The 22,916-nt window shown below is 50.2% G+C and overlaps 1 protein-coding gene across 2 annotated transcripts; it reads right to left on the bottom strand.

The window, feature by feature from the left end:
• Nucleotides 1-1,698: 1,698 nt before the first annotated feature.
• CTPS1 (CTP synthase 1) lies at nucleotides 1,699-20,115 on the bottom strand. 2 transcript variants are annotated; one of them, XM_066335416.1, is made up of 19 exons: nucleotides 20,006-20,115; nucleotides 18,727-18,903; nucleotides 18,192-18,362; nucleotides 17,471-17,571; nucleotides 15,825-15,941; nucleotides 15,115-15,198; nucleotides 14,787-14,867; nucleotides 12,980-13,131; nucleotides 11,336-11,468; nucleotides 9,858-9,946; nucleotides 8,890-8,984; nucleotides 8,283-8,345; nucleotides 7,447-7,490; nucleotides 6,606-6,702; nucleotides 6,311-6,366; nucleotides 6,130-6,226; nucleotides 5,693-5,837; nucleotides 4,593-4,683; nucleotides 1,699-3,280 (listed from the first exon to the last, which is right to left on the bottom strand). In XM_066335416.1, the coding sequence occupies exons 1-18, from the start codon at nucleotides 20,091-20,093 to the stop codon at nucleotides 4,599-4,601; spliced, it is 1,875 nt and encodes a 624-aa protein (XP_066191513.1). In that variant the 5' UTR covers nucleotides 20,094-20,115; the 3' UTR covers nucleotides 1,699-3,280; nucleotides 4,593-4,598. The 2 variants fall into 2 exon arrangements, with proteins under 2 accessions (XP_066191513.1, XP_066191514.1); XM_066335417.1 differs by lacking the exon at nucleotides 20,006-20,115 and adding an exon at nucleotides 19,184-19,274.
• Nucleotides 20,116-22,916: the final 2,801 nt, after the last annotated feature.

Raw genomic sequence — 22,916 nt, 5'->3', positions numbered from 1 at the left:
TGCCGGCGAGGCACATCGTGTCCTCCCTGTGTCCACCGGCCCCCGAGGCAGCCCCGCCTGTCCCTGCCGTGCTGCTGCCGCTGACAGAGGCTTTGGCAATTCCTTGTTCCCGTCTGGAGTTGGAGGGGGATTGTCAGGACAGGGGCAGCCCCCGACTGAGCCCTGAGCCCACCGTTGCCCACACCCCTCAGCCCTTCCTGGGGCCGGTGAGGGAGGTGGGCAAAGAGCCCCCGGGGCCAGACAGGGCTCACACTGCTCCCCAACAGCCCATGGCCATGAGCACAGAGCCCCAGGAGCTCCTGGGGGCGGCCAGGGGCTGCTCCATCCCACAGGGTGACACGGAGGGGCCAGAGGAGACCTGGCCAGACCCCACCTGGGGCTCAGCTGGGCTGTCCCCTATGACCAGGGGGACGAGTGATGGAGCCAGGGGTGATGGGGCTCACCCATCACCGTGGGTTTGTGTCCCAGCTTCAACTGGAGCACCCCCCTGGTGACATCCTGGTGGCAGGAGAAGGCAGGCGAGGGGCACCCAGCCCCAGGGAGGGCAGTGAGGTGGCTGCTGGAAAGTCTTGGCTGGTCAAGGTCCAGCAGCAGGTGATGGGACAGAAAAGCCCCCAGGTCTGCCCTTGCAGGCTGAGTTCTGCTGTCCCCAGCCTGAGGACCCCAGGGCTCCTGTCCAGGTGACTCCTCCTGGGGTCACCAGTCACAGCACAGGGACCCCAGCCAGGCTCATGAGGTCCTGGGGTCACCAGTGGCAGCAGCACAGCCAGCACCATCCCCTCAGGGCCTGCAGCACCAGTGTCTGTGCCCTCCCCTGGCAGCACAGCCTGGGCACAGCTGGATCCACCCACGTTTTGGGCAGGGACGCTGCAGTTGGGGGACAGCAGTGCTTGGGGATGGCCCCAAAGCCACCCAACTCCCAGATCTCTGTGACAAGCCCCAGGGGTGCCAAATTTATCTGTAAAATTTCACTCCATCTTCTTGAACTGCTCGTTTCTGTTGCTGTCGCAGCTCAGGAGCTGAAGTGCAGCAGCTCAGGGTGGGCACCAAAGCAGAGCTCCCAGCCCCAGCAGGCTCAGGGCTGCCGTGGGACCAACAAACCCAGGGCTTGGGCAGTGGGAACAGCCCAGTCCTGCCTGGGCTGGGCACCCGGGGCTGCTGAGCCCTGCTGGGTGTTCAAACCCATCAGAACCCTGAAATGGAGAGCAGGGGGACAGTCCCAGCCCCAGTGCTGAGGGGGCACAGGGGACAGCACTTCCCCCTCCTCACGGGGAGTGGGGACAGGAACACAGGGTGCCCTTGGGTGAGGATGCTCCAGGACTTGCCACAGGGGAGCTTTTACTGAACCCAGAACCTGAGGCTGCTCTGGGGAGAACAGAGTGGTGGCAGTGACAGCCCCACACCACCCCAGGGACACAGCTCTGACCAGGGGCCTGGTCCTGCGTGTCCTTCACAGGGCAAGAAACACTCCCAGGACAAACCCTCCTGGGGCAGCTCAAAGCCTGCAGGCTCAGCCCGGTTTCTCCACCGCTGGAAGGAAACTCCACCACTTCCAGAGCTCCACGTCTAAACCCAGTGAATACAGCTCTCAAGTTTTTGCTGTCTTCGAGGGGATTCAAGATGGGGAATTTTGTGCTTCAGTCCTTTTCTTCCCTCCCTCTGACCCTGCAGGAACAGAGCGAGCTCAGGGCTCCGTACTCGGTTTGTTACAAATGAGCATTTAATGACCAAGTCAGTTGCACGGTTTTGGCTACAACATTTCAGGAGGGAAAAAAACCACAGTTGTGCTGCAGCTGAGGGAGGATCTCACCCTGCCCCAGGAGCAGCCGGGGCAGGGCAGCACTGGACAGTAGCAGAGCACTGCAGCTCGGCAATTCCTGCACATCAGCTGCAATTGGCACACGAGGAATGCTCCAAGCTCTCCAGGCTCACAGCAGCTTTACAGGGAATTTTTAAAACAACTGAGGACTAAAGCAAGGGGGGCTGGGGAGGAGATCACTGAGGAGGGACAGGACAGGGTTTGGTTTCGTGGCTCAGCCAGGTCTGACTGTGCAGCTCTCCCCAACTCCAGAGCTGCTGCAGCCTGAGTGTGCGACATCACACAACGGAGACACTTTTCCTTCCTTCCTTCGCCCTCCATCACCCAAAGGCCACACAGGGTGTTCCAGGGCAGCAGCAGGCAGGGAACCAAGGCAGTTCAGCCCCCTCAGCACTGCACAGCTCACCCAGCACAGGTAACACCGAGGGGACGTGGAGCCCCTCCCTCAGGAACAGCCCTTGGGAACTGCAGGAGCACAGGACACACGGCTCCAACGTGGACGAAAAGGCAACAAAAGGCTCCGCTTCAAATCCGAGAAAAAGCACCAGGAGCTGCTGTGCCCCAGGCTGGGGACACAGTTCAAGGCAGCAGTGAAGTGGTTCAGTGGTTCACTCTGTTCTCACCTCCCCCTTGATGCAAGGGGTCGGAGTTTCCCAGCCCCAGGAGCGCTGCTGGCACAGGGAGGGCTCACATGGACCCCTGGGCTCAGGGCTTCCCTGGCAGCTTTGTTCCCCTGCTCCCCACAACCTGATCCCAGTTCATCACATCCCTGCAGAGACACGTCAGCCAGAGCTGAGCGTGGTCCAGAGTAACACTATTCCAGGAAGATCTTTCCTGGTTACAAATTCATAGTGACAATGCACCAAGAGCACCAGTGCCAAAGGTTTGCAAATGCTACTGAAAAAAGAAATAAAAATCATCCCCTTCCCCCCCTTTCCCTGAAAAAAAAAAAAAAAAACCCAAACCAAAAAGGCTGCATGAAGCTGCCCAGAGTTTTCTCTTGCAAACCAGCTCAGACACTAAGCCAGCCTCTAAAATCTTGTGCCACATAATTTCAGCAGTAAGTAAAGACTGAGGAGGGAGCAGAAAGACTGGAGAAAGCATCTCCACTGTCAGTGTCCAGGGCACCCTGATGCCAAACACTCCCTGCACTGGGAAGGACGTGTGCCATGGAGTGCCCTCAACACAGCAAATCCCACACCCCAGTTTGCTTTGACCTCCAGGCTGGTGCAACTGAAGGAAGTCTGCAGGGGCCTCTGTGAACTCTCCTCCACAACTAACCCAAGATCTATAGCGAAAATAAAGGAAGGACAGAAGAGCTGAGGGAATAAGGGACAGGATCTCAGAATGAAAATTAGAAACCCGTAAGTTAGGAAAGCACAAAGCTGAGGGTGTTGAAGCTACTGCTCTAAGAAAGCCTGGAAAACCTAATGGAGACTCCTCTCTGCAGCAAGGACACACCTGGAGAGAAAAAGAGAAAAGGAGCAGGAATTACTGACAGGGAAGAGCCACAGGCTGGAACTGCACAGCACTGGAGGCAGTGTGACACGAGGGCCCTGGCAGGAGCCCTGTCCCCAGCTCAGGGGTGTCTGTCAGCCTTACAGGGCACTGTGCCACCACCAAAGGCTGTGACCTGCTGCCCTGGACACAGGCTCCTGCCACACACCCACAGAGCACAGGGAGTGGCCCTGCTCAGCCAGGACTGAGCCCCTGAGCACCAAATCAACGTTTTTATTGTGCTGCAGTCTCAGCTCAGCTCCCTTGGGGCAAGTCCCAGGGACACTGCCACCCTCCCCACAGCTTCCTCACGTGGGGACAGCCCCCAGGCCACCGGACTTGTCACATTAGGGAACACATGGGATACTGACAGTGAGACCAAGGTTCAGAGTATCTTTAGATAAAAATTGACAAGGAGAATTCTTCGATTCTTGGTGTTGACCCAGCTGAGGAACAGCCCAAGACCCAGCAATCACATCTGGTCCCAACCCTGCACCCAGGGATGAGGAGCTGTCCCGTGACAGACTGGGGCTTTCCCTCTGCAGGGCACTCTGGAAGTGTCACTAGCACAAAGGGAGGGGGGAGGAGGAAGGGCTGGAGCCCTTCAGTGCCCCAGAGATGTGTGCAGATACTGCTCAACTCCTGCAAAACCCCCACACAAACCAGCCAGAGCAGGGGCAGGCACCACATCCCTCATCACTGACCATCTACTGCAGAGGGAGAATGAAAATTGGAACTGCCTGTTTTACTGGTGCAGTCTGAGTGCAGCCAGGTTTTAGTGTCTTCTCCTTCCCAGGACTGTGTACACCCAGTTGCCACATCCCTGTGACACCTGCAGCCCTTACAGACCAGAGCCTGAGCCCCAGCTCTGACAGGAACTGCTGTCCCAGGAGATGGACACAATGGATACTTCCAAGATGTTCCTTTACAATGTTGAGGGACTGCAAAATACTGAATTTCCTAAACCCAGGAACCCCCTGCACAGCTCTGCCCCCATTTTCAGGAATGTATGCTCCACTGGTGCTTTTATCTGAATCTAACTCCGAATTCCTCTGGGTGTATCTGTATTTTATTGTGTGTCACTTTGCTAAGGGACACTCAGCCCCAGCTGTTACACAGACAGAGGCACCACCCAGCCCTCAGCAGGGCTGGAACACGTGTGTGGCCACCAGCACATCTCAGGGTGTGAGAAATAATGTGGAAGGCAGATGCCAGGAGCAAACACAGGGCAAGGATTTTCTTCCCAAAGGAAAAGGCTGAGCTCATGAAACATTACCAGGAATCAGTCATGATTTGCTGAAGGGAACTTCAGCTCTGTTATCTCCAGGTCAGGAGAGCTGCTGCCACTCCGGTCACTGTAGGTGTCCCTGCAGGAGTAAAAGATCTGGGGTGAGGGAGCACAAAGTGCTTTAAGGGCTGATAATTAATGTGGGATGCTGCAGCACAGGGAAAAGTCTGGCTCTGCTGCAATGAGCCATTTCAAACTCAAATGTGCAAAAGCAGAGAATTCAAATATCCCTCAACCCTTGGAGGCATTGAAATGAGAGTCCCTCACAGATGAAACTCTCCTGGAGCACACCTGACCTCTGTGATGTCAACACCAACACAGGAATCCTGTGGTGCAGCTGCACTGCAGCCCAGCCCACAAAGCCAACACTTTCCTTTTGGCCTTGCATTTGCCTGGGTTTGATACAGGCACTGCTAACTCTCCTCTGCATTTAGTCTGGTTTTTGTTTAGTGTCTGTCAGCACTCAGCGACCCCTCAATGTTCTCTGTGAGAACAGGTCAGTACCAAATGGTTGTTACTTGTTGCAGTCCTGAGTGCCAAAAAGAATTTCAGACACTGGAGAACAGCCACCAAGTAACTGCACCATTAAATCCATCCAAAACCACCATTAAATCCTTTGCTTTCCAAACTGAACCAAAGAAAGCTGAAGGCAGTAGGAAAAAAAAAAAAAAAAAAAAAAAAAAAAAAAAAAAAGGAGCTGCAACCACCAGGGGCTGTTCTTTAAACCAGCCACAGGAACAAGTTTTTTATGGCCCAACCATGAGGTGGGACTTGTCTGAGGAATGCAGGGAAAAGCCCGTGAGGTCTCCAGTCATGCAGAAGAGCAGGCCCAAGCTCAGTTTCCCCAAAGACCCTGAGTGACAGCACAAAGCTGCAGATCTCCCCCTGAAGCCAGGGCCTCTCTGCAGGACAGCTCTGTGGCCCCACAACCAGCCCCAACACACCAGACAGGAGCTTTCCAAAGAGGAGTGCAAAGGAGGCCTGGTGCAATACCGGCTTATCCCCAGGAACTGTGCCCAGAGGATGCTCTGGGTTATCCTGCAGGAAGCAGCACTGTCCTGCAACAGCTCTGACTGTCTGACACCCACCTGGGGGAGAGCCTGCAGCCCTTCTGTAGGTAGTGGGTGAGTCTCCCTGCAGATGCCAGGAGGAGCCCAAAGTATGGGGGTGATGGTTTGATGGGCCTGGAGAGGAACTCGGGGTGATACTGAACACCAACGAAGAAAGGATGCTCTGAGAGGAACAAACAGAACATTCATGTCAAGTCTGTCAAACTTTTGGCTGAGCTGCAGGTGAAATCCTGCCTATGTTGGAACCCTGATGATGGGGAAACTTTCATCATTTATTTCCATGACTTTTGTCCAGAAATGAAGAGAGACATGGGATTTTATTTTTACCATCATTGTATGGATGGAATCATTCTCAGACAGTCTGAATGGGTCCCACACGAAAAGCTGCCCCATTACCCTCCAAACACTTTCCCTTGTCCATCCCACACCCACAAACCAACTGCTTAAGGACTCACCTTCCAGCTCAACCACTTCCATCCGTTCTCCCTCCTCATCCTGCCCCACAAACTTCAGACCTTGCTCTTCAAAACACTTTTTCAGTTCTGGATTGACCTAGAAAACCAGAAGCAAGACAAGCCACGATCTCTTGTGTCTGGATTACACAGGAAAGCTCAATACCTACGTGAGCCTTTTTACCTCAAATCTGTGTCTGTGTCTCTCTTCCAAGAAATCATGATCTCCATACAGCTTCCCTGCAGCAGAAGGAAGATGTTCCTTAGAGCACTGATCACAGCTTTTAACACATCCATCTCACCAGCATCCTTCAGAACCTGCCACTTCTGGAGGGGATCAAATTCCCTGATCCCCATTCCCCACCAGAGCAGTCTGTAAATACCTGCCATACAAGGATGCTCAAAAAGTCTCACTTCCCCCTCCCATGAGGCAAGCCATCCCCAGGAAACATTTCCAAAAGAGGGAAGAAGGGCCTTACTCATGATTGAATTCTTGGTTTGGAAGAGTGTCCTTCTCTTTCCAAGCCTCATTGTCCCACCCATTTGCCCAGGATTGTGTTCTGGCATGTCTATGACCTGTGGAAAGAATTCAGAGGGAGGTGAGAATCTGGGAGGAATAACAATAACAGGCAGATTCTGACACATTAAAGGAAAAAAAAATCCCACCAACATTAATGCAAAAAACCAAGGAGACCAGCCCAGGGAGCACTGTCTTGCCAAGGCAGACCAGCAGATGTAGGTTAGCTGGCCAAGTTGTTCAGAACAGGCTGCACAGTACACAGGGGAGGTTTGTGGATATTCAGGAAACTTTCACAAAGGAAATGGCCTCAGTGAGAGTTCACACACACTGCACACACCAAAACTGTGCTGTTTACTGAACTGCACGTTAAACAAACAAGCAAATTCATGGAAACAAACCCCCCAGATCAGAATGGCTTACTCTTTGATAAATAATACCATAAGCTGTTTTTTGATAACTTCCTCACTTTGAGTAGCATTTTAAATCAGAGCAGAAGCCAATCACTATAGTGGGCCCTGGATCAGAAACACAGAGCCTTCCACAAATGTTCCCAGGAATTCAGGTCTGTCTGTAGCTATCATGCAACAGTTGGAGTTGAAAAGGATCATAAAGCTCATCCAGTCTCACCCCTGGCATGGCAGGGACACCTCCCACTGTCCCAGGCTGCTCCCCAGTGTCCAGCCTGGCCTGGGACACTGCCAGGGATCCAGGGGCAGCCACAGCTTCTCCTGGCAATCTTGGCCAGGGATGTGCAGGCAAGTCTAGTAAAGGGTATCACAAGTAAATCCCCACAAACTCACCACTGGATGAGAAGTTTTGGGGTCAAACTCTGTTGAGTTGGCATCTGCAATATAATGTTCAGCAATCAGAAACACCCAGTGGCTTCACACCATGACATCAGCTACAGGAGCTGCCCCAGGGAGAGCTGCTCCTCATCCTCAGCCGTGCTGAGCCTCCCTTGAGGCACAGAGCAGCCCAGGCAGCAGGAACAGGGCTGTCAGCACTGTTTGGTATCAATTTCAAAGGCTGCAGCCTTAGGATAACCCACCCTCATTCAGGAAAAACACGTGTTCAACAGCCTCAAATGCAGAAATGACAGCAGGGAGGGGGAAAGGAGCAGAGTGGTCTGAGAAACTCCTTTTTCCCCACCCTCCCTGCTGCAGAGAATTAAGAGCCAGGCTGAGAACTTCATTTAGGGAGTTCTGTTAACAGGGACCTGCTCGTTTCAAGCAGTGGGGCTCACAAGGAAACTCCACTCACTGAAGGAGCTGCAACTGCTGAACTGCTTTGTGGGCTCCATTCCCACTGCCTGAATTTGGGATGGGAATTTGGGATGCCCAGCACACATAGGCCACCAAGGTGTTTCATTCAGGAGCTGAACCTCATGTTAAGCAACAGGAAGCTTTCTGTCATTATAGAGCATGGCTTTTTCCATTGATTTTTATTTAAATAGGGTAAGGACAATGCTCTTCTTACTTTGAATTAGCAAAATGAGATAAGGATTTTTTACAGGCCTAGGTAAAAAAATTAAACCTACCTATGAAAAACTTAAAATCACAGGCATCTAAAAAAATCACAGGTATTACTCAAGCAACCCAAGAAATGACCAAAGGCAGGAAGGGCTTTGTGCCATTACCTTGCCAACCAAGGACACTGCGAGCAAACTCCACCACAGCCAACTGCATTCCCAAACAGACTCCTGGGGAAAGGCAGGACATGGATCAGGTCAGGACAAGGACCTCTGAGCCCACACTGCAAAGCACACACACCTTCACAGAGTATCCTGAGTCACAGGAAAACCTGGATGAGGCAGATCTCTTGCTAAAATGCAGGGGTCTGCAGTCCTGACAAGTTTTACTTCCCTCTCCCATTACCATGCCCTCTGCTCACACACCAGCTCAGTCTCTCACCAGACATTTCACTGAAATGCACTCACACTTTTCTTGGTGCCAAGATCACCACAGCCCGACCTGAAACATCCCCAGACTGCTCTCCCCTCACTGCAGACTCCCTGCCAGCACATCCCAGCCAACTCTGGCCACTTGAGAGCTAACCAGGGATGAGGCTGCACTCCCAGCTCAGCTGAGCACAGATCACTGCCTTCCTCAGACAACTGCTGCAGAACTGCTCATCCCACACACAGGGAAAATCAGGGGAGCTCCTGCTGCACACCAGTCAGGCTGTTCATCAACCTCCTTTCCCCTTTGCTTGATTTCTTCCTATGGATGAAACACATTTCTCACCTAAGAAGGGTTTTTTCTGTTTTCTTGCCCAGGAAATGGCTTGAATTTTGCCTTCTGTCCCTCGAACACCAAATCCACCAGGAACCAGAACTCCACTGCATGAGGATGAAAAGATTCCATTCAGCCCCAAAACCACACACCCAAACCACACATATCACCTCCCTCCCCTAAAATCATGTTTTTACAAGACCTCTCCCCTGAAAAGGGCTCTGCAGTAGCCACTTGGCAAGGCCTGGCTGCAGCAGTTTCCACATGACTTCACATGAGCTGTCACATAAAGAGGAGTTTACAGGGAAAGATTTTATAAATGCCAATTTTACATTCCCAAAGGGACATCCCAAATATTTTGCAGGTTACCATACTGAAATGCTTCATGCTGTGGGGCTCACACACCCTGCACCAAACATGTCTGCAAACACATCACCCAGCCAGGCCCATGCTGAGGAAGTCTCTGGCTACAATGTCAGCTTGTGCTAACACCAAACTCTGCAGGAAGTTCCTTCTTCTGATCTCACTCAAATCCTGCCACCCTGAGGGGTAACAGACCCCACTTGTTCTTGGTTTTGTACCAACTCTTGGCATTCCTTTGATACTAATGCTTTTCCTTCTCTCACACTTTATTTCTGAAGAACTTGTTACCCCGTTTACACCCTCCATTCTCACCCTGGCTTTAACAGCCTTCACCAGACCCTTTCCTTCCTCCTGATTTTCCCTCACTGTTTCCACCTGCTCCTGCAGATGTGCATTCCTCACCAGCAGGATCATTTCCCCCACTGATGCCTTTCACCGCCTCCCTCACTTATTTAACAATTCTCCTTTTAACATCTTATCCTAAATGCCCCCAGAGGTGTTTGGGGCCTTGTCAGAGTGTGCTGACAAGTCTCCAGTGAGGCCCCTTGATTGCAAAGCTGTCAGCAGCAGCAGGTTCATCACACATTCTCCAAGGAAAGGGCCACAGCAGAACTTACTCAGCACCACAGAGCTTCTGCCAGGCCTCGTGGTACCTCACAGGCTCCTCCTGCAGAGTGTCTGGCTCCAAGTCAGCAGAGTCGATGTACTGGGAAGAAATCCAAAGAAAAAGATTATGACATACTGCCACAAAGAGTGTACAGGACCTCCTGAATTCTTATTAAATTAAGACAGCATCATTCCTCCTGGATTTGTTTCCTAGTGGATACTTCAGGTTTTTTCCTGGGCTGATTTCCCATCTGTTGGCCAACAAAACGACTCTCCTCACCACGCTGCTCTTGGTGCACAAACAGACCCATGATTTCTCTGTCCTGCCCTCTCTGCAGCTCTGCTGTGACTTACACCAAGCCCCTGAGGCTGTGATGTTCAATGTGAGGTGTGAATAAAGCACAGCAAGGTGGGAACATGGGGCTGTGCAGACACAAACCACTGCACAGAGAGGAAAAAGAACTATCCCTCTCTCATCAAATAAACATCTTCTTCAAGAGGCACTGAAGAAGAAATAGGATATGGTGAAACACAGGCTGCTGTAATTAAAGGGCGTTATGACAATGGAAACAAACCCTGCAATTTTTCCATTTTCTCATCTCCAGTACCTCTGAACTTCTGGACATTCTGGCAGGCTGCTAATCCTTTAAAAGAACTATTTTGTCCTTCTTTTTTTGTTTGTTTGCTTCTTGGAAGTTGCAGAACAACCTATCAGCTCTTTAACTACAGCTACTCAGTGCACAAGGCTCACAGAGCTCACTCACACAGAGCTGTGTCACACAGAGCTGTGCCAGGGAATACCCACAGGGTTTGCACTTGACCAGTCTCACTCGTTTTGTTAATTTTCACCTCTACTGATTCTGGAAGTTGAAAGGAAACCCTGACCTAGATCAGTACTGTTAAAAAGCAACCACCTAATCCCATGACTCACTGACATCATGAAACTGCTGGATGTTTAGAGGTCTATTGAAACAAAAATAAAATTTCTGGCAATGGGTAGATATTTGACATCTTCAGAGCATCCAGCTATGACCAAGACCCCTAAAAGCATCACTGCAGCCAAAACAGCATGAAAACCTTAATGAAGCCTGAGGCAGGGGCATCATAAAACCTGAATGCCACAAGGTTAACAGCAACAACCCCCAAAAAGGATCACTTGCAACAAGTGTCAGAGAAATTAAAGCAGAGTGCCCTCCTCCAACCCATCTACCACTGTCACAGCTCAGCACTGAGGAGTTTCCACCCACTCCAGACATCTCATACAGCTCACAGGAGGAGAGGCTGGTTTGCTCTGAAGCTGGTTTATGCCCTAGTAACAGCTGTTTTAATGCAGCTGTTTTGCTGCAAGGACAATTGGGATGTTCACTGGCTTGAATCACTTCTCCCTTCCTGTCTGTAGGTTTGTGAAAATCTGCATTAGGATGGGCAGCACTGTAGGTGGGAGTAGGACAGGGGGGAGTTTTTTCCCCACACACAGAGCCATCCCTACCTTAATGTCAAGTTTGTGGTTGATGGCCAGGGCAGAGTGCTCCAGGGCTTTGATGACAGAGGCATAGGAGTCAGAAAACTTGGTGTATTTGCCCACCAGTGCAATGGAACATGTCTCAAGTAGACGGTCGTACCTACGGAACACACAGGTTATTTATTATCCCAGCAGGAACAGGAGAGGGATGGGAATCACTTCCATTCTGTTCAGCTTTCCAAGGAACAAACAGCTGTGTGCTCTCCTGTCTGTCCAACAGAGCTGACATCTTTGGAAGAGTGACCTTCCACAATAATTACGATTTAGAAACATCAAAGCGAGATCAAAACCCAAACAATGACTGAGGAAAACAGTTGCACAAAGCCACATATATAAATTAACTCATCTCCCCTGATGATGAAAAGCCATTCTGAGCAGATCCAAACTGCCTTTTCAGGAAGCTGCCTTAGATTCAAAGGCTGCAGTGAAGTCCTAGGAGAAGATCAAAGCACAGCTTGGCACATGTTTGTGCAGCACAGTAACTTCCCACACTGCTGATGGATTCATATCAGCAGCTACAAACACAGAAAGCATTTCTGGAGTCCTCAGGCTGTTGCTGCCCACACTTTCAAGCCCCAGCACCTGGCAGCATGGGATTCACACAGCACTCCTGCCTACAGGCAAGAGTTTGTTGAAAGTTTCTCTCAGAATTGCTAAATACCTTCAGCCCAGCTGGTGACCAAGGGCTTTCCCCATCAAAAGGAAATGTTATTGACAGGGCTGGCACAGAAATAAAGAAAAGCATCTAGATCTTGAAAATTAATTTAAGAACAAATTTTACAGTATTTTATATAAGAACAGTATTTAAGGCCTAGCTGACATTCACGCCCTTTCTGAGAAGACTCCATCCACTATTCCCTCATGAACATTGAGTCTGTTCCTCACAAGAAAAAAAAAACAGTGTCCAAGGAGTCTCAGAACAGGCACCAAACACATGTCTCACTTGCCTGAAAGCAAACTCAGAAATATTCTTTATTGACACTCCTGACATCTCTATATAGCTACAAAAGGATTTCAACACTTTGTAATGTTACTGAGAGGTTTTTTTTACAAAAAGGGAGGGCAGAGCTGTCCAGCTTTTAATTACTTCAAGCTGGGTTTGACTCAGACAGTACACTTCCAACATAAGATAAGGATCTCACTAAGTTTATCTCACAGGATTTTATGGAAAAAGGCTGATGGAATTGGGGTGATTCAGCCTCAAGAAGAAAAAGCTCCAGGGAGACTTTATGGCAACCTTCCAGTAAGAGGATTTATGAGAAACATGGGGACAGACTTTTTAGTAGGGTCTGTTGTGCCAGGACAAGTGGTGATGGTTTTAATCTAAAAGAAGGGAGATTTAGGCCAGATACAAGGATGAAATTTTGTACAATGAGAGTGGTGAGGCACTGGCACAGGCTGTCTACAGCAGCTGTGGGTCCCCCACCTTGGAAACACTCAGAGTTTGGAAGGGTTTGAGAAAACTTTTTGGGGCTCTGAGAAAAAGGAAAAAAAAACAACGTGAACGTGTTGAAGAACCCTCAAGGAACAGGAAATGACACTCACCACCTCACACAACCAACAAGCAAGAACAGAAAGCAATCCTGCAGTGTGCCCAGCAGTGCAGCTCACCTGTCAGCCATCTCCTTCCACTTCATGAGCATCCTCCTGGGCTGCCTCTCGATGGGAAGGTCCAGCCTGTGCCTGAAGTAATCCACAACTCCCTGCTCCTCTAACAACAGAGGAACCCGGTAGATAGAGGAGACATCATGAACACAAATGACCTGTTCATGAAAGAAGGGTGTCATTAAAACACAGGCATCCAGTGCCACACACTCATTTTCACTCAGATATCCAGTGTTCCTGTCTCCAGCAGAAAACCATACAACCACCTAAACTTCCAGTAACATGCTGAATAACATATCAGTAGCTTAATATTGGTTTCCTTATGCTTGAAAAAGCCATTCTTCAGCACTTCCAAGGCATTCCTGCTCCCTGGAGCCCCTTGGAAGTGCTGTGACACAGTAAGCCAGCAGCAGCACGTTATGTGAGCAGCACACAGCAAAGTTCAAAGAACACTCCAGAGAGGCTCCTGTGACACAGAATCCCAAGTGAAGCTGCAGCCAAACTGCCACAGGCAAAGTTTCTCCCTTCCCACCACTGTCCTTCCTAACCAGGGCTCCCAGTCTGACTGAAACCCAGGGAATCTGTGACCCCAGTACAGCAATACACTTTACATGGTGCCCCTCTTCAAATTTAGGATTACACAGTTACATGCAAAGAATTCTCAGGTCAAGGAGGAAAATCTGCATCAACAGTTCTAGTTCACTGAAATGGGAAAAGATGGCTCAGGACAACTGTCCCCTGTCCACTAATAATGAACCTGTACTTTAAGGATCCAAAATACACTGGCAACACTTTTTAAAATCCCTATTTCTACTGACTCAAATGAAAGCAGAGTTCAACACTGCACCAGTCCAACCTCCTTGGCTGCACACTTTTCTCTTGTACCCTAAGTGCTGTTTACTTCTCAATCCAAGTGCAACAGCAGCCAGAGCAGAAACTACATAGAACTGCACAAAACTGCCTGGAAAGGGAGACAAGAGCCAACTTATTCTGAATTCCTGGCAAACAGGAGGCAGATATTTTAATGATGACACATCAACATTATTGCCATTATACTGCATATAAGCACAGCAGTGAAATGCTTGAAATTGCAGGACTCAAGTTTAGTCTTGCTGTAGAGCAGATTAATAAAAATTACTTGACAGAACTTGGAATTGTGAAGTTATACTCAGTCTTTCAGAAAAAGACAACATTTTTTCAAGCTCCAGCTGGATTGAAAAGGGCTAAAAGCATAAATACTTGTAACTATTTTCCAAGGTCCACCTTAGAATGTGTTATGAGTCTCAGTAAAGAAAGAATCGTGCAAACATGAGATCTGTGCATATCACAACCTTCAAGTGAAGCAATGTTTCTCCCTAACACCATTTTAACCTCTGTGAAATCTCTCCTCAAGAATTCTTGGGCAGAAGAATTAATATTGTGAAAAGAGCAGTGTATGTACAGTCATCTATCCTTTAATTTTGGGCAATCTTTTCACCTCTAAATACTGGAAAATCTCATAGTTTTATGTTCACAGAAGGAATGTGGAAGTATAATTAAAGTCAAAACAGTGATTCAGAAATCACCTCAGAGTCCATAAAATTCTCTAAACTTACACCAATCACCTTACAAGAAAACCTAGGTGCTGGCACAAAAAGAACTGGTTTAGCAACAGGTCCATGTGTCAGGAAGGGAGGTAAGAGAAAGCAGAAAATGAATTATGCAGCTACCAAAAGAACAGAGCTAGAACTGCTGCACTCAGACAAAACTCCCCTCAGTGTCTGACAAACAGCTCCAGTATTTACTGCAGGGAAGCACAGACAGCAATCCTCACCTGTTCTGGTTCAACATGACAGAACATGGAAATCTTCTCTTTCACTGAGGTATCCAGTGGAGTGGAGCACCTGCAAACAATCTAACAGAGCAGCAACATCAGGGGGGTGACACAGAACAGAAATACTCAGGCATTCATAAAAGAAACCTCTAAAAAGAGCTGTCTTTGTGCAGTCTCTGTGATTTGAGGAAAAAAAAACCACTATTCCATTTCTTTTCCTTATTTATCACCACTATGAAAGAGCTCTCAATTTAAGCATTACTTAGACAAGACTGCTGTTGCAACATGCCAGATTTTTAGATTCACAGCCATACAACACAAACCTTACCAGATCTGGTGAGAGGCCAAGACCCCTGAGCTCACGAACACTGTTCTGGGTGGGTTTGGTCTTCTGCTCCCCTGTGGAGCTTGGCTGGTCAGAGAAGAGCAGTTGGGGTGTCAGATTGTGGTAAGCAGCAATGATTCAGCAGGTTAATCAGGACTCTCAGCCATCTCACAAAAACTTTAACTCAGTTCTTGGACAATCCACATGAACCTCATGCAGCCCATTTTAATCCCCAGGACTGAAAGCAACAAGTTCCAATCTGCCCACTGGAGTGCAGGAGGGAGATGGACAGAGAGCCTAAGGCTTAGCCACTGCTCCCTCCAAATACCCAATGTCTTGTATTTCTAATTTTAATCTGTAAATCACCTGGCCTGGAGAGAAGGGGGAAAAGGGAGAAGAGAACAAAGATTCAGCTTCACTCCATAATTATCAATTTGCTCTGTCAAGCCCAGTTCAGTCTGACACAAGGAATGCTCATGCTGCATTTCTGCAACTCCCAAGCTTTTATTACACGTTTACACCCTTTGAAAAGTTCCTGTTCAATTCCTGTAAAACTTATTTAAATACATAAGCACATAATCTCTGCATTTCTGCCAGAAGTTTATATATGCACAGACACACAAAAGTAACAACACTTAAGAGATACAGCATTTCAGAAACATCTATTTAGGAAATTTGGGACTGATGAAGACTCTGACTACCTATCTCCTTACCTGGGGAACCAGACTGACGTGAATGTTACAGAAATTCTCTCTCTTGGCTTTGAACTGGAACTGGCGGAAGGCCTCGATGAAGGGCATGCTCTCGATGTCACCCACGGTGCCCCCGAGCTGGGGACACACAGACAGAGGGGATTAAAGCTAAAACAGCACCTGGTGTACACTAAAGACATGAAAACGTACGTCACAACACACAAACACCTCCCCAGCACATCCCTCTGATTGCCTAAAGGAGCATCAACACCAACACAGCTCCTCCCGAGGGGCAGCTCCAGTCCCTGCTCTGGGCCAGGGACAGCAGCCAGGGCAGGGCTGGAGCTGGGCCAGGGCAGGCTCAGGCTGCAGAGCAGGGAAAGGTTCTTCCCCCAGAGGTGCTGGGCACTGCCCAGGCTCCCCAGGGAATGGGCACGGCCCCGAGGCTGCCAGAGCTCCAGGAGCCTTTGGACACCAGAGGTGACAGGCTGGGGTTGGTGGGGGCCTGGGCAGGGACAGGGGTGGACTGGGTGATCCTGGTGGGTCCCTTCCAATTCAGGATCTTCTGTGACTCTATTCCACTCACAACACCAGGATTTACCAGTTGTATGCACTGCTTTCACAGCCTGCAATCCACTCAAGGTACTATTCTACCTTCATAATTCCCCCACAAATCAAAAAGCCTCAAGAAAATCAGCTTCCTCTATGGGCAGCATCTCTCCAGAGACATCAGCTTGACCTCTATTTTCTCTACAGAGAAAAGACTTAGATGTGAGAATTATGACTTATGAACATTAGGTGGCACTGAGAAGCAAAATTCCTGTTAAGCTTTAGGAACTGTGTAGAGTGGACACACGCAGGAACAGGTACAGGACCATACTTGGAGCCTCCCAGGCCCTGTTAGACAGCACCTCCTTGGTACTTCAGATCTGGGCTTGTGATCCTGGCACAGAAATTGGCAGCCAAGCTACAGAGAGAGTCCAAGTCACCACGACCTGGGCTCTGTGACAAGCTCCCTCTCCTGTGTTAGCAAATGCCAGCACCCAGCTCAGCAACCTTCACCCTGCTCCATCTCCTTTTGGCTGCACAATCTTCCATAAACACACTGGAAACCGCCACCACCAACTTGTGCCATTCCCTGTCCCATGTCTGCGCTTGAGCTGCTCACTTCCAGGAGGAAAGACAACTGTTTCCAGAGGGGGATTTACCTCCCCTCCTTCCATCCACCGAGGGAGAAGAGGGCACAGCACAGTTAACTCAGACTAGCATATTAAGAGCTAAAAAATTAATTATGTAGGTTAATTCACAGAATATCCTGAGCCGGAAGGGACTCACTGATTCCAACCCTAGGGCCTGCACAGACACCCCAACAATCCCAGCCTGGGCAGTGCCCAGCACCCTCTGGAAAAAGAACTTTTCCCTGATCTCCAGCCTAAATCTCCCCCTGACACAGCTCCAGCTGTTCCCTGGGGTCCTGCCCCTCATGAGGCAGCTGCAGGTTGCAATTAAAGACATTAGAGTAAGTGAAGTTAACCAGGGGAATTTTTAACCCATTCAATAACAATAAAAGTTTGCGTATTTCTTTACAGAAATGTTCATCTATGTACATAGATCAGTTTACTGCACACAAGAAACAAAACCACCTACTTTTTTTAAAAGTTACAAACCTCAATCACACAAACTTGGGGCTCAATGCCATCTTCATCCACAGGAATCCGTGCCTGCCTCATTACCCATTCCTGTATGGCATCTGTGATGTGGGGAACAACTGGAAAAGAAACCCAGGCAAGGGTTAAAGCCCCCACACTCGTTTCTCCCTCTTAACTCATTATAGAGCAAATTACTGACAATCACTAGCCAGTGCTTCCCACAGGGCTTGAGCAGGAATTTGTGTCTTTAAAGAGCTATGCATTTTTAAAGTGATTATTCTTGGCTGTGATTTTCAAGTGCCTTGGCAGGAAATGGAACCCTGCCTTAATTTAAACACATGTAAGCAACACTTCCTTTAAGCTGAAAGATTCAAGCACAAACTGTTCTTTGCTCTAAGCAGAGAAAGTTACTCTGTTTTTAACTGTCTGTAAAAGCCCTGATGTCAACCAGCTGTGCTGAGTGGTTAAAAAGGGAAGAGACTGATCTGATACTCACAAACCTTTTGGGTTTCCTAATGACATGAGTTAACAGAAGCATTAACGATTCGAACCAGCCAAAAAACAACCCCGAAATGTATTGGCCTGAAGTCTGTTCACATTTATCACTGGGTACATTAGACAGCCAGACCCAAGTTCAGCACAGTCCAAACACAAGCAGGATGCTGCAGAGCCTCAAATGAAGGTGAAAGGCAAAAGCATCCAGCCAGGACTGAAATACATGAAAGAAGCTTTGCATCACCTTGGACAGTTTTGCCAAGATAATCTCCCTTCCTCTCCTTGTTAATGACGTACTGGTAGATCTTCCCAGTGGTCAGGTTGTTGTCTTTGGTGAGTCGGATGTCGAGGAAGCGCTCGTAGTTCCCAAGGTCCAGGTCCACCTCCCCTCCATCATCCAGCACAAACACCTCCCCTGCAGGCACAAAACAGGCACAAGTGCACATGTCAGGCACGTGGAAGAATTCCATACCAGGAAACTCCTTCCCTGATTGCCACAGCAAGTTTAGGAGTAGCGAACAGACCTAAAAGCCTTCTATAAGGGAGAGGACCAGCGCTGTGGGGCCTGACCCCCTTAAGGCAGGCGCCAGAACAGGCCAGAGCACATCAGCGCCGCGGGCTGGGCACACAGCAGCCTCACCAGGCAGCCCGCAGTGGCGGCAGCCTCAGCCTGCGGGTCCCGCAGCACGACCAGGCACAAAGGCTCCTACGGAGGAGACGGGTCTGGGCGAGCCGAGCCGGCCCCGGAGCGGCCGGCACCGGGCACACCGGGCACTCACCGTGCTCGTACGGGGAGAAGGTGCCGGCGTCGATGTTGATGTAGGGGTCGATCTTGATGGAGGTGACATGCAGCCCGCAGGACTTGAGGATGGTGCCGATGCTGCTGGCGATGATCCCCTTGCCGATGCCCGAGATGACCCCGCCCGTGACCAGGATGTACTTCATCTGTCCCGCGCCTGGACGGGACAGACACCGGCACGGCCTCACCGCGGGCTCTGCGAGGGGGGACGCTCCCCGGCGCTGACATTCCTGACAGCGACCCCCGGGACGTTCCCCCGCCCGCCGCTGAGGGCCGGTGCCCTGCCCGCTCCTCCCGCCAGAAATTCCCGCCACCGCCGCGCGGAGCCTCGGCCGCGCGCCGCCCGTGCGGCCCCGCCAGCCCCGCGGGCTCCGCGTGCTCCCGCTCGGCCGCCCCCCCCCCGGCGCTGCCCGGATGGTCCCGCCCGCCGCTCTCACCTGCGGCCGCCGGGCGCGCGGACAGCGCGCGCGCGGGGGGAGCGGGCGGGAGGTGCGGAGCGCGCGCGGCGCCGCTGCCGGCCGGCTCGGCTGGGAAAACGCATGAGGCCCAGCGGCGCCTCTGCGCCTGCGCGGGGCGGGGCAGGGGGCGGGGCCAGAGCCTGAGGGAGGGACGTGGCCGGAGCTGGGATCGCCCCGCCCTCGGCCCCGCCCCGGCCCCTCAGCGCCTCACGGAGAGCGGGAACGGTCAGAGAGTCGCTGAATAAACTGGATTAGAGGAGACATTTATGATCATCTAGTCTAACCTGTGACTTTAACACCTCCTCATCATGTCCCCAAGTACCACATCCACATCTTTCTTGAACACTTACAGGGATGAGGGCTCCACCACTGCCCTGAGCCAGGACTACCTTTCAGTGAAGAAATTTCCCAATATCCAGCCTGAGGCTGTTCCCTCTCCTCCTGTCCCTGTTCCCTGGAGCACAGCCCGACCCCCCCGGCTGTCCCCTCCTGTCAGGGGCTTGTGCAGAGCCACCAGGTCTCTCCTGAGCCTCCTTTTCTCCAGGCTGAGCCCCTTTCCAGCTCCCTCAGCTGCGCCTGAGGTGGATTCTGTCACTGCTGTTCTCGTTTTCCGATGTCGCTGTGTCCTGCCAGCACATTTCCCCACGGACATGGTCCCCTGGGTGTTGACAGCTCTGGGAGCAGACACGTCTCCCCTTCCCGTGCGCTGGGGCTGTCCCCTCTCTGCCGGCACACGGTGACCCAGCACAGGAGTGCAGCGCCTGCTGCCCTCTCGCAGGAGCCATCTGCTTTCACAGTTACCTGGCCATGCTGATTCCTTCCTCCGCGAAGGACTCTTCTTGTTTGCTACTGTGCTACGAGTAGCTCCTAAGCGGGAAACACGCCCCATTTGCAGCACCTTTTGTGCAGAGTGGCGGGTCTGGCGGCAGTGAGATGGGTGACAGCAGGCTGGGGCGGTGTGTGCTCGGGCTGTCACTGTCCCTGCCTGGTGGCACACCCTGATAAGGCACAGGGAGGCTGAGCCCTGCCAGCACTGCCTTTGGACATCCCAGCTTCTCCCGTTTCACGAGAGGGGCACAAACCGCGTGTCTTGTAGCTGAAGGGAAGCCCGTTCTTGTGGAGATGTGTGGAACCTCGATGTGAGTATTCACTTGAGGACACACAAATCCTTGTCTCAGGGCCTCATTAAAGGCCTCAGGGGTTGGACATCCCGTGGTGCTCAGGGGAGAGCTGCGCTCGGTGGGAGCTATTGTGAACACTAAATGGTGTGGAATAACAGTGACCCAGAAAAGTCAGATCACAAATATCTCCAGTTATGCAAAATTACATCAGCTTTTTGCAGAAGTGGGTGAAGGTATGTGGGGTTTTCACCCTGGATTTTGCCCTCAGTAAATTTTGCCCTCACAGTGCCTTGTTCTCAGCTCTCAGTAAAATACAGACTGAATATTTTCCTTTCAGAAATGTGAAATGAGATGAAATGGATCTGCTCTGTTTATTTAACACGATTTGATTCACAACAAAACAAATTAACTGGAAAACATTGCTGGGAGGACTGGCATAGCTCTGGGGAATGTTAATGTGTTACTGGGATTATGCAAGGAATGAATAGACTGGAATCCTGAAACACTCACTTGAACTTCCTTGTAATTTAGGGGAACTATTTGTAAAGGAAAAGGCTTATTGTGTTGTTACAATAATATAATATTAGTGACAGTGATAATAATAAATTACACAGTATGTATGGTATATACATACAGTTATTCAAGTCAGGACAGTCACAGCCTTGGCTGATTTTAAAGTACACAATATTGCAGACAACTAAAAATCAAGGCATGAGGCTGATTGCCTTCTGCCCTACTCCAGATTCACCCTCAGTTCTTACTCTATGGCTGCTGAAGTAGTGATGAAATAGTTCCTGCTGTGATGCAAATGTCTTCTGGAAGGCTTCTTCAGTGGTTTGGGGTGGAAGTTCTTTCTTAGTAATGCAGATGTGTACTGTTTGATGTAGGATGCTGGATTCCTTTTATAGAGGTGACTGTTAAAATCCCCATTTTTAGGTTTTCCTAACCACATCTCATCATCATGTGTATTAAACCAGGATCCAGTGCTAGCCAGGCCTTGGAACACATAGGGGAAACTGTTCTGTGTTTGGTTTCCACTGTGTGCTGATCACTGGGTTTCGCCTCATGATTCATATAAACTTCACAGGGGTGATGTGGAATCACTGGCAAGTGTCAAGTACTGTCCAATCCCACTTCCACACAGCAGGATGTGTGAGCCTTCTGTCTGGCTCCTTGAGGTCTCCATTTGCAGGATTAATCAGGGTTTGTGTAAAATGTTCAAACTCTTTTACAAGTCTACGCTTGAGCTCTGAACTTGATCAAGTTTTCATCAAAGTGCAAAGTAAACACATCTGTTGCCCTGAGCAACCAAAGGATCTGGGCAGATCTTGAATCAGATACAAAATATTGTAGGAAGGAGAGCTGTTCCTACACGTACCCTGCTCTGGAGCACAAATCTGATGAGGAGCAGCTGAGGGGATGAGTGACAGAACAAGGGGAAATGGCCTCAGTTTGTGCCAGAGGAGGTTCGGGTTGGGTATTAGGGCAAATTTCTTCACTGAAAGAGTGGTCAGGCATTGACACAGGATGCTCAGAGCAGTGGTGGAGACACTGTCCCTGGAAGCGTTCAAAAAATGAGTAACCGTGCCACTTCATGATAAGATTTGGGAACATGGTGGGATTCAGGCAGAGGTCGCACTTGATGATCTTGGAGGTCATTTCCAGTTTTAGCTGTCCCATGGTTTCATGTCCTGTGGCAGCTCTTGCCTTCTCGCCTTGCTGCACTCTGTCCTCTCGGAGATCTCCACTAGATGGTGGAATGGGCCTGTAAAAGAGTTTGTGCAGTAACAAAGGGTTGTGGTGACACCCGTGGGGATCTCAGAGCCGCTCTCAGGACCAGATCCTGGAGCACCACACGTGCCCTGCGTGTAAGGGGGCATTTGGCAGCACTCCTCTGCATCAGTCTCTGCTCCCCTCCCAAACCCACTGAGACTGAGGGATTGTGATCCTTCCACAAGTCTTGATTCTTTCGGGCAGGGGGTTTTCACCTTCAGGCCTCTTCCTCTGTACTTCTTTTTCTCCATGGAAAAGAGTTGCCTTTTTCCTAGGAGGCACAGAGTGAACCCACTGGTGAACTCACCCATGCTAGGAAGGGAATGTTTTGGCTGGAGGACTGTGAATGAGAAAGGGACAGCATCACCAAAGATGAGGGGCTAGGGAGAAAACGTCCTGCAGGTGCAAGAGGTGAGTGTGATGGGGATTAGAGCTCTCAAGTCTGTGTGATGGATCCAGTGCTGGCCTTGGACAGAGTGCTGAACTGAGACCAGCTCTCTGTCCTCAGCCCTGAGAGGTTATGTCACAGTTCTGTGCCTCAGTTTCTCCTGTGTAAGACAGAGTCAAGGAGTCCAACCTGTAGGGGACACTCTTTTGTTCTCTACAATGAACTGGATGTCAGAGCTCTCTGTTTTCATTACTGACACTGCTGGTGACTTTTGTGGGACTGTGTCCTCTGTACCTGGAGTCACAGGGAGGTGAGGTTTAGCTCCACTCATGACACTGTCCAGAGCAGGAGGCTGAGCTTGCACTGTCCTGGTTCCCTCATTTCAGCTAGAGCTGCATGTCCTGCACACAGCAAAGGAGATCTGTCACAG

The sequence above is a fragment of the Sylvia atricapilla genome, chromosome 24 (assembly GCF_009819655.1).
Source record: "Sylvia atricapilla isolate bSylAtr1 chromosome 24, bSylAtr1.pri, whole genome shotgun sequence".
Classification (NCBI taxonomy): Eukaryota; Metazoa; Chordata; class Aves; order Passeriformes; family Sylviidae; genus Sylvia; species Sylvia atricapilla.
The sequence above is the reverse complement of the archived record's forward strand: the minus strand, read 5'-3'. Positions and strand labels throughout refer to the sequence as shown.